An 11959-nucleotide genomic window follows, 5' to 3' on the forward strand; every position below is an offset into this window, starting at 1 on the left:
CACACTCAAACACAACCGTTAACAGCTTTTTTTCCAAGCCAGCCTTCCTTTTCTTGTTCGATTATCATAACGAATCAAATGTGGTCGAACGTTATTGGCAAAGCGAGGTAAGATGCTATACATCTCGAGGGAAATTAAATTAGGGTAATAAATGATTTCAAAAGTTTAAACGGATAAAAAAAACACAGTGAATTAAAAACTGCTAACTGATCAAAGTTAAGCTCTACACATGCAATCGGGGGCTGGATAAGTATATATAGATTGCTTCTCCTTTCTTAACCTCATTTGGCCTTGTCTATTTTTGTGCCCATCCATAACTGCACGCTGAAACTCAGGCCACTTCATGCTCTTGTTCAGGAATAGAGGGCCCAACAGTAACATGTTTGGTCTTATGGTCTTCAATTTCAAGTAAGCTCGATGTCCGAGCTGTAAACAGATAAATAAGAATTCTCATTTACGAAATTTATTTTAAGTAGTATATAGTGAATTCTATACTAAAAGAAACGATGGGAACTTTAAAGGGTATCCTTACCAAAGCATTGTGCATGTTTCCAGGAGAAGCAGAGATGAAGATGTCACTTTGAAGGCTCACATAATAATCAACTGCAGCCATCAAAGAAGCTTTACCTTCAGTTTCAGCTAGCTCCTCTGAAGCAAGGCTCTTCTTATATTCCATGAGTGGAAACATTTTGCGCAATGTTGAGATTCTTGCCTCTCCTCCATAAACCTGAAAAAGGAAAAGGAAAAATGCTCCTTTTAAATCAGAGTTCCACTCAAAACAGACGGTTTCAAAATTAACCTAGCGAATATGCCGTGCATCAAATGGACTCCTATGTCACAAGCAAAGATGATAATAAATTAAAGGGTTGTTTATTTATTTCAGAATGATTAAACGCTAAATGATTTAGAAGGTCTGTATGAATTAGCTCAGAATGTGACATGCTTTTTGATAATGACTCTTAATCATTCAGAATGTACTTCTGTGCTGAATCATTCAGCATTGTTTTGCTGAATTAGTCAACACTGAATCATTCAGAGATGAGAAACAAATGCGCTGAATGTTGAACGGTTCAGCATTCAACGTTGAATGATTCCATTCAGAGCCAAACAAACAGCCCCTAAGTCCACCATCAAGAAAGAAGAAAGAAAAAAGACGGACTTTGTGTGAAGCAAGATAGAGGCGAGTACTACTGTTGAAGCCCAAAGCAGTTAGTAGCAACCCAATCTCCTCTGGAGTCAATGGGCACCGCCCTTGATTTCTCAACTCATTGTCAGTGAATTGAGAGTTTAAGACCCTTCCCTGCCATAAAACTTGGCGGTACTTAGCTAAGGCCAGTTTCTCAGCTTTGCCTCCACCAAAATCACAAGCTGAATGAGCAGCCATATCCTGCACAAAGTCTAATTAGAAAGGTAATTAAGGTTGCTACAGCATACGCGCATACATATGCATGTATAGATTTGGATAAAATCAATATAACCAACAGACTCAACGTTCATCAAAAGTGTCAGTATTGTAAACAACTGATTGGTGCTTTTACCCAGAAACTACAGTAAAAGAGCACTCAAAATATACAGGTACAAATGCTTTGATCGTAGATATATCCTACCAACTTCAACGCCCAGTAGCGTACCAATGAACAATCCCCAACTTATTTAAAGAGAAATTGTTCTTTTCAGTTATGAAAGAACTGAGCACCATCTTCTACTTTTAGCCAAAGAGACTCCAATAACACTACAAATTAGATTATAAATTGGCTTACTCGATTATCTAAAGGAGTTGGGATTCATACTTTGTCGAAGCGAAGATGTAATACAACAAACTTTCCAGCTCCCTCTTTTGGGGTATCATCTATTCTCTCACGTAGGAGATCACTGCCCGAATCTTGAAGCTTCCCAGAAGGATACCGGAGTCGATGAACAAGGGTCTCTCCTATTAATCTGATCTGAGGAACAAAAACTAGAGCTTCGAAGTTTACTTTACAACGTAAATGTTGAATTTTTATAGGCAACTTGTCAAACGCTAGGCGATGGGAGAATGGTGATATAGCAGCAATCCCATAACTGCACCCATAAAGATCTATATAATATCACAAACAATATTGTTTGCCGCACACACATACAGATTTCTACGACTGTCGTTCACAAAGTGGTTATCTAGCATAAGGTACTAATTTACCAAAGAAAGTTGTATATTTGTATTTGTTGCTTAAAGCTTTACCTTCGCATGACAGGCAACACATTTTCGACATACCAGTCTGCCGAAGCATGAACAGGTGCTGTTTTGATTCTAGTAGCTCTTATACCTGTAGCATAATATTCCCGTGTGCTCCAAGAATATTGCCTTGGGAGCTCTTTAACTACAGAAACTTCATGGCGAAGGACATTGATAAAGTGATCCACGTCAAATATATCTGTGAATGAACTGCAGCGGCAAACACGAATCTCCTCATATTAAGAGATTAAAAAAAAACTATGACAGGTTGTATATGTTACTCAAGAAATACCTTGAATCTTGCCAAACAGGATTCACCTCAAGGTGTGGTATCACTAGTGTCGCATTCAATATTTGAGTTACAGCAACTGCATCACATATCTTGGTAACAATAAATAAGTAAAGAAGTCAAAAGTCAGCGCATTAAAACCAAACTGCAAAAAACATGCATTAGCTATCCATGAACTCACCTCCATTCTTTGCTGGTTCAATCCTCCATCAAGAAATACCTGAATATAACCCTCAGATCTCTCTGGCAATGCTTCAAGAAGTGAAAACAAGCTTATTAGTTAAAGAGAAAAAAAATCCCATCTCTTTCATTTTCGAGGTCCGCTTAATGATATCTAAGAATCTCATTATATAAATCTTCAAGCACTAACATGGGGGGTTATCAGCAGAGTCGATGCAAGGCTTCCATCCTTGATTTGGCAAAGGAGACCAGAGATCGGATCGTTGTTTAATCGGCTGAAAGAGCAAAATATTAAGAAACATGCACAGTATTAAATTTTGAAGGCTTTTCACCAATAAATAAAAATCAACCAAAAATGATACTAACAGTTTTCCAATGCAAAGCGACGTCAAGTAAAGACAAGTGTCTTGGTTTCGGAGCATTCCATTCCTGGAAAAGCAAGAGCTTCTTCAATTGATCATTTAATTCTTAAACAAATCATAGTGAAATAAATGCAACCATACACAGAAACTATTACTGAAAATTGGGATCGAAAGAAGGCTATATAAAAGAAAAAGAGAAATAGCAAGCAGAAACTGAAATTTACGGAGAACAAAGATGGATAGGCACGTCCAAGAGGGGCGAAGAGATTTGGGAGGAAAATTGGCAAGAGGAGAAGGAAAAGCGCGGCAAATGCGCTTCTTTGAGATTGATGACTCTGGTGATTGCAGTTATATGGCTGCCTCATTCTTTCCCCTTTTTCAGTGTGTGTCTACAATGCTAAAACCCTAACCCTAATTCCATGAACATCAGAATGTAGAAGGGGGTTTTCTAGTGAATTCAGAAATGGTGGTGATTCAGAGGAAAGAAGACGTTGCTGAGATTGCGAGCACGCTGTTGATCGGAAATGTTGATTTGCTTTGAACACATAGGAAAGAGCGATGTTCTAATGCAATCGACTTTTTACCAAAGGTGGTGAATTTGCGATTGAGGAAGTAGTACAAATCCAACGCCTCGGATTTTTTTGCTTTCTTCACATATATAATTGGGGGACTGACCCAAGAAAAAGAGGCTTAAAGTTTTTTTAAAAATAAAATAGGCTTAAAGTTTTTTTTTAATAATTTTTTTAACAATTTTTACAAAGGGAAAAGAAATTTAGATATTAAAGTTTAGAAAACCTAAATAAAAAAATTATAATATTTTATTTACTGAATTTAAAAGGTATAAATTTATGTGAATTCATTGGAGAGGTCTCATTAAAGTTAAAACCATTTAACTTATTTTGTAAATTTTGTATACACCTCTTTTATTTTGAATACAGTTAACATAATTATAATATATATATATCAATAATCTCTATCATAAATAGTTAAAAATTCTTAGTTGATATTTTTCAATAGTTTGTGAACAAAATTTGTCATTCTCCTCTCCTAAGTAGAAATTGTTCAAAAACTTATCAAAATCTTAAATTATACTAATTTTCTCTCTTTTTTTTTATATCACCATTAATTTCTTTTCTTCTTTAATTTTATGATCAATGGGTGATGTCCTTAATGTTGATCATCGACCGTCGACATTTATTGTTTTTATTTTATTTTATTATATTATATGTTTACATATTTTTTTTAATTTATCTATATTTATGGCATGTGTTTCTTTATCTTTATGGTACATTTTCGATCATTTGATCATTGTTTTTGTTTATCTTTTTTCTCATGATTGGATTTAACTTTGACACTGCTAATCAAGATGGGATATATTTGTTATTATGATGTTTGTCCATGTTTTGGACTCTCTAATTGGATTTGGATATGCAATTTGCATTCGTGAATAATTTTCTCATGTATGATTCCCTCTGCTTTGGACTCTGATTTGTGGTTTGTCATTAGTCTTTCAATAGTTTAATTCTCTTTTGTGATTTGTTTGTCGATGCGGTCATATATATTCAAATCTACCTTTTGTTCGAGTTTATTTAGTTAGGGTTTTTAACATTTTTCTTATATGATCATTGTGTAATCTTAATTAACTAGTTTCTTGTATTAATTATTATAAAAAATATTATTATTATATATTTACCTTATAATTACGATTGTAAACTTTCATGTTAATTTTAATATTTTTTATTTTTAATAAAACTAGTTGCTTTATATGTAAAAGAATATAGTAATATATAATTGAATACATATTATAACATAACGTAATTCAAATTATATTGATCCAACTAGCCTCCTTTATGATAAGTACGGTATGTGGTCAACATTCACTTGCACTTCATCACAACTAGCCTCCTTGTTTTAAACCAGTTCAGAAACTTGATCCAACTGGTTCGATACCGTACTTGGATTTTGATGTGATGATACAGCTGAATTACCTTTTAACTCCTTGTTCTCGACCATTTCATCTAACTAATTCGCTGCTGCGCCAGGATTTTTGGTGCAACAATGCAGGCAAATTATCTTTGGAGAGAAAGTCTGCTTCATCCATTTTATTGGGAATCATGTTGGAGATATAAGTCTTCGGCGAGGGACAAAGGTAAGATTTTAGGTTATGGGAGAACTTCTAGAATTTTAAGAGAATAAAAATATATTATCAATTGAAAATAAATATATATATATCTAAAATATATGTTAATTTAAAATTTTCAGAGAGGACGATTGCCTCCATCTGCCATACTTCGATCCATCCCTATCTCCGGTACCTCGATGGAGGCAAGCATGAAACCTTTCTTTGGATGCTCAACATTGCCCGTCAACTCGGATTGTTCCTGTTTTTCAATCGGATATACATAATCCTCAATGAGGTTATTTTCAATGATACCAACATCATCAGAGGTACAAGATATTTCAAGCCATGTGTAGACTCTGTGTTCTCCTTGCATGGAAGCTACATGACCATAACAAAACCGCTCGATGCATATGGAACTTCAGCTGTGATTCCAGTGAAGTAGGGCAAACTGGTTCCTCTAAATGATGATCACCCTGCACGTCTTCTTGCTGAAAATAAGACACTTTATTCTTATTTGAATTTGGACACAGAGTATTCTAAAAAAGAGTTTGGAAACAGTCATTTCAATCTATTGGCTCGATTGAGAATCTAAATTCCGATTATAAGTATCGGAACATACTTAAATTTAAATTGATTCTTGACTTTTTAAAAATATTTGAAAATATTTTGATTATAAAATTAACTTTTAGTGTCATCGACTATTTAAGTTAGACAGGATCGAGCATATTGTCGGAACTGTCTTTCGGTTGGGCCCAGAATTGGGCTTCGACTTGAATAAAACGGATTGGAGTCGCCACCGATCATTTATTTTAAAACAAATGGGTTGATCGGATACCTTATTTCTTACCTGATCTGCGTCGTACCAAAGATGTGTCGTATTCGAGAGTCGGTTACAATCAAGGAAGGGTTAGCACCATTGAACTGCCCTTTCGGTACTACGTAATTTCCAGTTGTATTGAAAACATTTTGATATTTCGATATAACAAATCAAGTTAAATGAATTTTAAGATTTTCCAAATGATTTTCTAAGTATATTCGATAGAATTATTCGAATATCAACACATTACTCCAAATCTTTCAAAGATAATTTTTAATCCTTACTCAAAGTGTAAAATTAAGTTTTAATCTTAAAACAATTTCAAAATAATTTTACAAAGTATTTCGAACCATTTCAAAGCCAAAAATTACAGATTGCTCAGAGGGAACCGATTTCCCCCCAAGGGGGTATCGATTCCCCCTGAATGGTTTGGCTCCGAGAATTCCAGTATGCTCGGAGGGAACCGATTCCCCCCCAGGGGGTACCGATTCCCCCTTTTATAACGGTCGAAATATTTGAATTTTACACTTAGGGAACCGATTCCCCATAGGGGGTACCGATTCCCCCCACGCTCCAAACTGTTTTATTAATTGTTTTCACACTAAAACGGCTATATTATTTTCTATAATCATCCCCAACGTTCAGAAGTGATTCAAGGTGTATTTAAACAAGTTCTGAAGCCTTTGAAAGATAAGAAATCATAGAGAAACAAGAGAGAAAGCATCAAACACTAAGTTTGTGCAGATCAAGCCAATTTTCATTTCAATATTCATTTTGCTTTCAAAGAACACCATTTGTGCTCATTTGTAATTATTTGTGAGTGTTCTTTTCTTGTTCTAGAATTGTGCAAACATCTTACCTTGTGAGGTTTTCCTTGTAAGTTTGCAAATTTGTAATCTTCTCTTTGGGAAAGAGTGTTCTTAAGAATTGGGGTATATTCTTGAGGGTGTTGTAAGGTTATCTCTTTGGCCTCAAAAGAAAAAACAAATTAGTGAATTTGTTGGAAAATCCTTAGTGTGGATAGCTAAGGTAGTGGACGTAGACTTTGATTGAGAAAGTCGAACCACTCTAAATCGTTGTGCAATTACTTTCAATTTTCTGCAAAAGCTTCCACCAAATTTTTAATTGCCAATTCACCCCCTTCTTGGCCAATTCAGTCAATCGATTAACTCAACAATTGGCATCAGAGCCTCACTCATTTGAAGGTTTAATCACCTCTTGAGTCGATCTGGGAAGAGTTAAATCGATAAAGATGGCGTCTACTTCCGGTTCATTCTCCATGGAAGAATCCAGACCTATTGACGTGCCTCCACACTTCAATGGAACAAATTATCGTCATTGGAAGAGGTGTATGATGATATTCATCAAAGCATTTGATATGGAAGCTTGGATGATAATCAAGAAAGGATATTCCTCTCCTACTAAGAAGGCAAAGAAGTGGAGTGTTCAAGAACGGAAGGAAGCTCAACAAAACTCAAAGGCTATGCACATTTTGTGTTATGCAATTGATCCTAATGTATATAAAGGAGTTTCTTCTTGTTCAAGTGCCAAGGAAATGTGGGATAAGCTTGGGGAGATCTATAGAGACAAGGAAGAAGAAGAACCAATAAAAGTGATGTCTCTATTAGCTCTCACAGAGCCAAAGGTATCTTCTAACTCAAATATATCAAATTCAAAATCTTTTAATGAGTTACAAGATGCTTATGATAAATTATTTTCAGAGTTTGAGACCATGAACTTCAAATACAATAAATTGATTTCTAAATTTATTGCTAAAAATGATCTTCTTTTGAAAGCTAAAACAGACTTGGAAAATCAAAATGAAATGTTGAGAAAGAAGTTAGAGCTTTCAAAAATAAAATCTAAAAACTTTGAAAAAGAAATTTTCAAATTAAACAAACTTCTTCTAGAAATGAAAATGGATTTTGAAAATCAAAACGAAATCTTGAAGAAGGATTTAGAACTCTCAAAAATGAAATTTGAAAGTATTGAAAAAGAAAATTTCAATTTAAAAGATAAGCTTGAATGTTTAACAAGAGAAAAAGAGATCATTCTAAATAATTCATCTAGTTCAATAATAACAATATGTTCACATTGTCATTATCATGGTCATAAGGAACATACTTGTCCTTTAAAGAAAGGAAAACGATTTAAAATTAGACAAGTATGGGTTCCAAAAGGAACAAGAGGCATTGAAACTAATGTTCAAGGATCCAAAGCAATTTGGATACCAAAATCTACTTAAATGTCTCTTATAGGTGTGTGAGAGCAATTGTGATAAAGATGATGATATTCAAGATGCTCTAAGCCACACATAAAAAGGGAATGGGTAACCTCTAAACTTAATGTTTTTATTATTTGGTTGCTCATTTAGTTTATGCATGCATGAGGTTTTAAAATGTTGAATTATGTTATCTCATGTATGTTGAAAAATATTGTATGATGAACATGGTAAAATTTGGTAATATTTTATAAACTCTAGTTCATCATATTAATTTTTGGTCAAAATTGTTTTTAAAAAGTAATTGATATCTCTTTAACAATTGATATCGATTTTTCAAGAACTTTGGTTTTGCAAAATTTTGACCTAATTTTTTTTCTTAATGTTTATGCATAGATTTTTTGTTTAAATATTATAAAGTTTTAATGCATAACATTTTCAAAAACTTTATGCATGTTCTCTTAATCTCTATAATCAACATTGCATAATGTTTTATATGTGAATGGGTTAAAAGTATAATCTTTTGAAAAATAAATTTGATAAAAGATACAATGTTTTATTTTAAATGATTGCAAAATTGATTAACATTGCATCTATTTTCGATTATGCTTGTTGGTCATAAAATAGGGATATATATATATACATGATGCATTTAGATTTTATTAATATGACTATTTTGTGCCTAGTTGCTAGGGATGAGCATGATGATTTGTTATGGCATAGGAGACTAGGACATGCTAGTATGAGTGTTTTGCAACGGCTAATTCAAGGTGATTTAGTTCGAGAGTTGCCTAAGCTTAAATTTGATAATGATAAAATCTGTAATGATTGTGCTAAAGGAAAACAAAAGCGAGTTTCTTTTAAATCCATTAATGATGTATCAACTAGTAGAGTTTTACAATTGATCCATTTAAATCTTTTTGGGCCAACTAGAACTACTAGCTTGGGTGGAAAACAATATGCATTTGTCTTGGATGATAATCCCCTTTCGAGGAAGGATTCTTGTGTGAATGATGATGTAGGTGTTATTCCTTAAATTTTAAAGCTTATCGAGTATTTAATAAAAGAACTTTAGTTGTAGAAGAGTCTATACATGTTGTTTTGGATGATAATCCCCTTCCGAGGAAAGATTCTTGTGTGAATGATGATGTAGGTGTTATAAATACAAATGACGTTAGACATGACGTTGGAGAACCATCATCAAAGGAAGAAACGAAAAATGAGGAAACTCATGATCCTCTTGAGAATCCAATCATTAAAGAAAGGGAAGTATCTTATCCAAGAGAGTACAACTATGTCAAGGATGATGAAATTATAGGTAATCCATCCAAAGGGGTAACAACTCGATCTTCTCTTAGAAATATTTATAATTATGTTGCATTTATTTCATGCATAGAGCCTAAGAACATCAAAGAAGCATTAAAAGATGAACATTGGATTATGGCTATGCAATATGAATTAAATCAATTTGAGAGAAGTAAAGTATGGACATTAGTTGAAAGGCCTAGTAATAAATCTATTGTAGGTACTAGATGGGTATTTAGGAATAAGCTTGATGAGAGTGGTAATATAGTGAGAAACAAGGCTAGACTTGTTGCTCAAGGGTATACTCAAGAAGAGGGCATAGACTATGATGAAACATACGCTCCCGTAGCTAGGATGGAACCAATTAGAATGTTATTAGCATTTGCATGTTTTCATGAATTTAAATTATATCAAATGGATGTTAAAAGTGCATTTTTAAATAGTTTTATAAAGGAAGAAGTATATGTGGAACAACCTCCAGGTTTTGAAGATTTAAAATTTCCGGACCATGTTCTTAAATTGACAAAAGCTCTTTATGGTTTAAAACAAGCTCCTAGAGCTTGGTATGAAAGATTGTCAAATTATTTAATTGAAAAAGGGTTTTCAAAAGGGAAGGCTGACACAACATTGTTTTTGAAGCATAAAGGTAAAGATTTATTAGTAGTTCAAATTTATGTTGATGATATAATATTTGGTTATACTAATGATGTTCTTTGCTAAGAATTTTCTAAGCTAATGCAAAGTGAGTTTGAGATGAGCATGACGGGGGATCTCTCATTTTTCTTGGGACTCCAAATCAAGCAAAGAAAAGATGGCATCTTCATCAATCAAGCTAAGTACGTCAAAGATATGCTCAAGAAGTTTGGACTGGAAAATGGCAAACCACATGACACTCCAATGAGCTCTTTAACAAAGCTTGACTTAGATGAAGGAGGTAAATGTGTAGATGTTAAATTATATAGGTCAATGATTGGATCTCTACTTTATCTAACTGCAAGTAGACCGGACATTATGTTTGCTTATGTGCTAGATTTCAATCATGTCCTAAGGAATCACATTTACTAGCTGTTAAGAGAATCTTTAGATACCTTAAGGACACTCCTAGCTTAGGACTTTGGTATCCTAGAGACTCTAGCTTTAGCTTGCATGCTTTTTCTGATGCAGATTATGGAGGATGCAAATTAGATAGGAAAAGAACCTCTGGTACTTGCCAATTCCTTGGAAATATGCTAATTTCTTGGTTTTCAAAAAAATAAAATTGTGCTGCATTATCTACCACTGAAGCCAAATATATTTCAGCTGGTAGTTGTTGTGCACAAGTTTTATGGATGAAACAACAACTTTTTGATTATGGAATTAAAGTAGGTACCATTCCTATCAAGTGTGACAATACTAGTACTATTTGTCTCACTAAAAATCCCATCCAACACTCTAGAACTAAGCACATTGAAATAAGACATCACTTCATTAGAGACCATGTCACTAAGGAAGATGTAGTTCTAGAATTTGTTGATACTTTGCACCAATTAGCGGATATCTTCACAAAACCTTTAGACAAGGAAAGATTTTGGACACTTAGGAGAGAATTAAGTTTGACCAACCTATCTTCACTTAGTGTTTAAAATAATTTTAGCACTTTTAAGAATATATGAAAAATGCTTATAAAAGTAATTTTTGATTGCATTCATTGCTATTAGTTAGGGGGAGTTTATGATTCTTAATGAAAAAATAATTTTATGTTTAAATATCGTTTAAATATTAATTTAATTGTTTGAACATGATTAATTTTCAATATATGAGTTGTCAATACCACTAGAGGAAATTAATTTAGCATTTTGGGTATTTAAAATCGAATGTTAGCATTTTGATGCGGAGGGAATCGATCCCCCCATGAGGGAACCGATTCCCCCTTTGAAGGGGGAACCGATTCCCCCCACAGGGGAATCGATACCCCCCTGGGGTTCTGGTTATACACGGGTAGAACCCTTATTTTTATTCAAAACCCTTTTCTTCCTTACCGCCGTTTCCTCTAAACTCCCTCCCTATCTCCATTCTTGCCTCAAATCAATATTCTTAATCGGAATTCACTTCAAATATCATCTTCTAAACCTGTTGGAATAATCAAAAACGTGAAAACTTCAACTAATCTCACTCAAATCCGAAATCCTTCAAGGTATTTTTCCAAAACTTCTATTTCATCAATTTATGAACATAGAACTAGTTTTAATTAGTTCTAGGAAGAACTTTAGATCGGGCATTGATTGTTTAGTGATTAGAAACTAGATATCACAACTAATTTCATCAAAAACACAAGAATTTTTCCAAAAAAATTTAAATTTTCGAAAAACAAATGTTGATTTTCAAATTATTGTGTTTTGATTGAATTATGTTGTTATGAAAACTATATTGTTTCTTAAAACCGTATTTTTCAAAAGTTTTCAAAAACTTTGC

The 11959-nt window shown here is 33.6% G+C and overlaps 1 protein-coding gene across 1 annotated transcript; it reads right to left on the bottom strand.

The window, feature by feature from the left end:
• Nucleotides 1-159: 159 nt before the first annotated feature.
• LOC120190862 (O-fucosyltransferase 31-like) lies at nucleotides 160-3660 on the bottom strand. Its single transcript, XM_039193902.1, has 10 exons — nucleotides 3268-3660; nucleotides 3048-3110; nucleotides 2872-2956; nucleotides 2683-2753; nucleotides 2505-2593; nucleotides 2219-2422; nucleotides 1791-2061; nucleotides 1160-1387; nucleotides 533-727; nucleotides 160-426 (listed from the first exon to the last, which is right to left on the bottom strand). The coding sequence occupies exons 1-10, from the start codon at nucleotides 3406-3408 to the stop codon at nucleotides 217-219; spliced, it is 1557 nt and encodes a 518-aa protein (XP_039049833.1). The 5' UTR covers nucleotides 3409-3660; the 3' UTR covers nucleotides 160-216.
• Between the last annotated feature and the right edge of the window lie 8299 nt (nucleotides 3661-11959).

This window comes from Hibiscus syriacus, unplaced genomic scaffold, assembly GCF_006381635.1.
Source record: "Hibiscus syriacus cultivar Baekdansim isolate YM2019G1 unplaced genomic scaffold, ASM638163v2 tig00116964_pilon, whole genome shotgun sequence".
Lineage (NCBI taxonomy): Eukaryota > Viridiplantae > Streptophyta > Magnoliopsida > Malvales > Malvaceae > Hibiscus > Hibiscus syriacus.

Excerpts from the sequence above, each read along its gene's own strand:
- LOC120190862 (XM_039193902.1), bottom strand. The coding sequence starts at position 3,408 with ATGAGGCAGCCATATAACTGCAATCACCAGAGTCATCAATCTCAAAGA. Across the intron at positions 2,594-2,682 it reads TGAACCAGCAAAGAATGGAG|ATATGTGATGCAGTTGCTGT; the intron begins GTGAGTTCATGG and ends ATTGTTACCAAG. Across the intron at positions 427-532 it reads GAAACATGCACAATGCTTTG|CTCGGACATCGAGCTTACTT; the intron begins GTAAGGATACCC and ends ATCTGTTTACAG.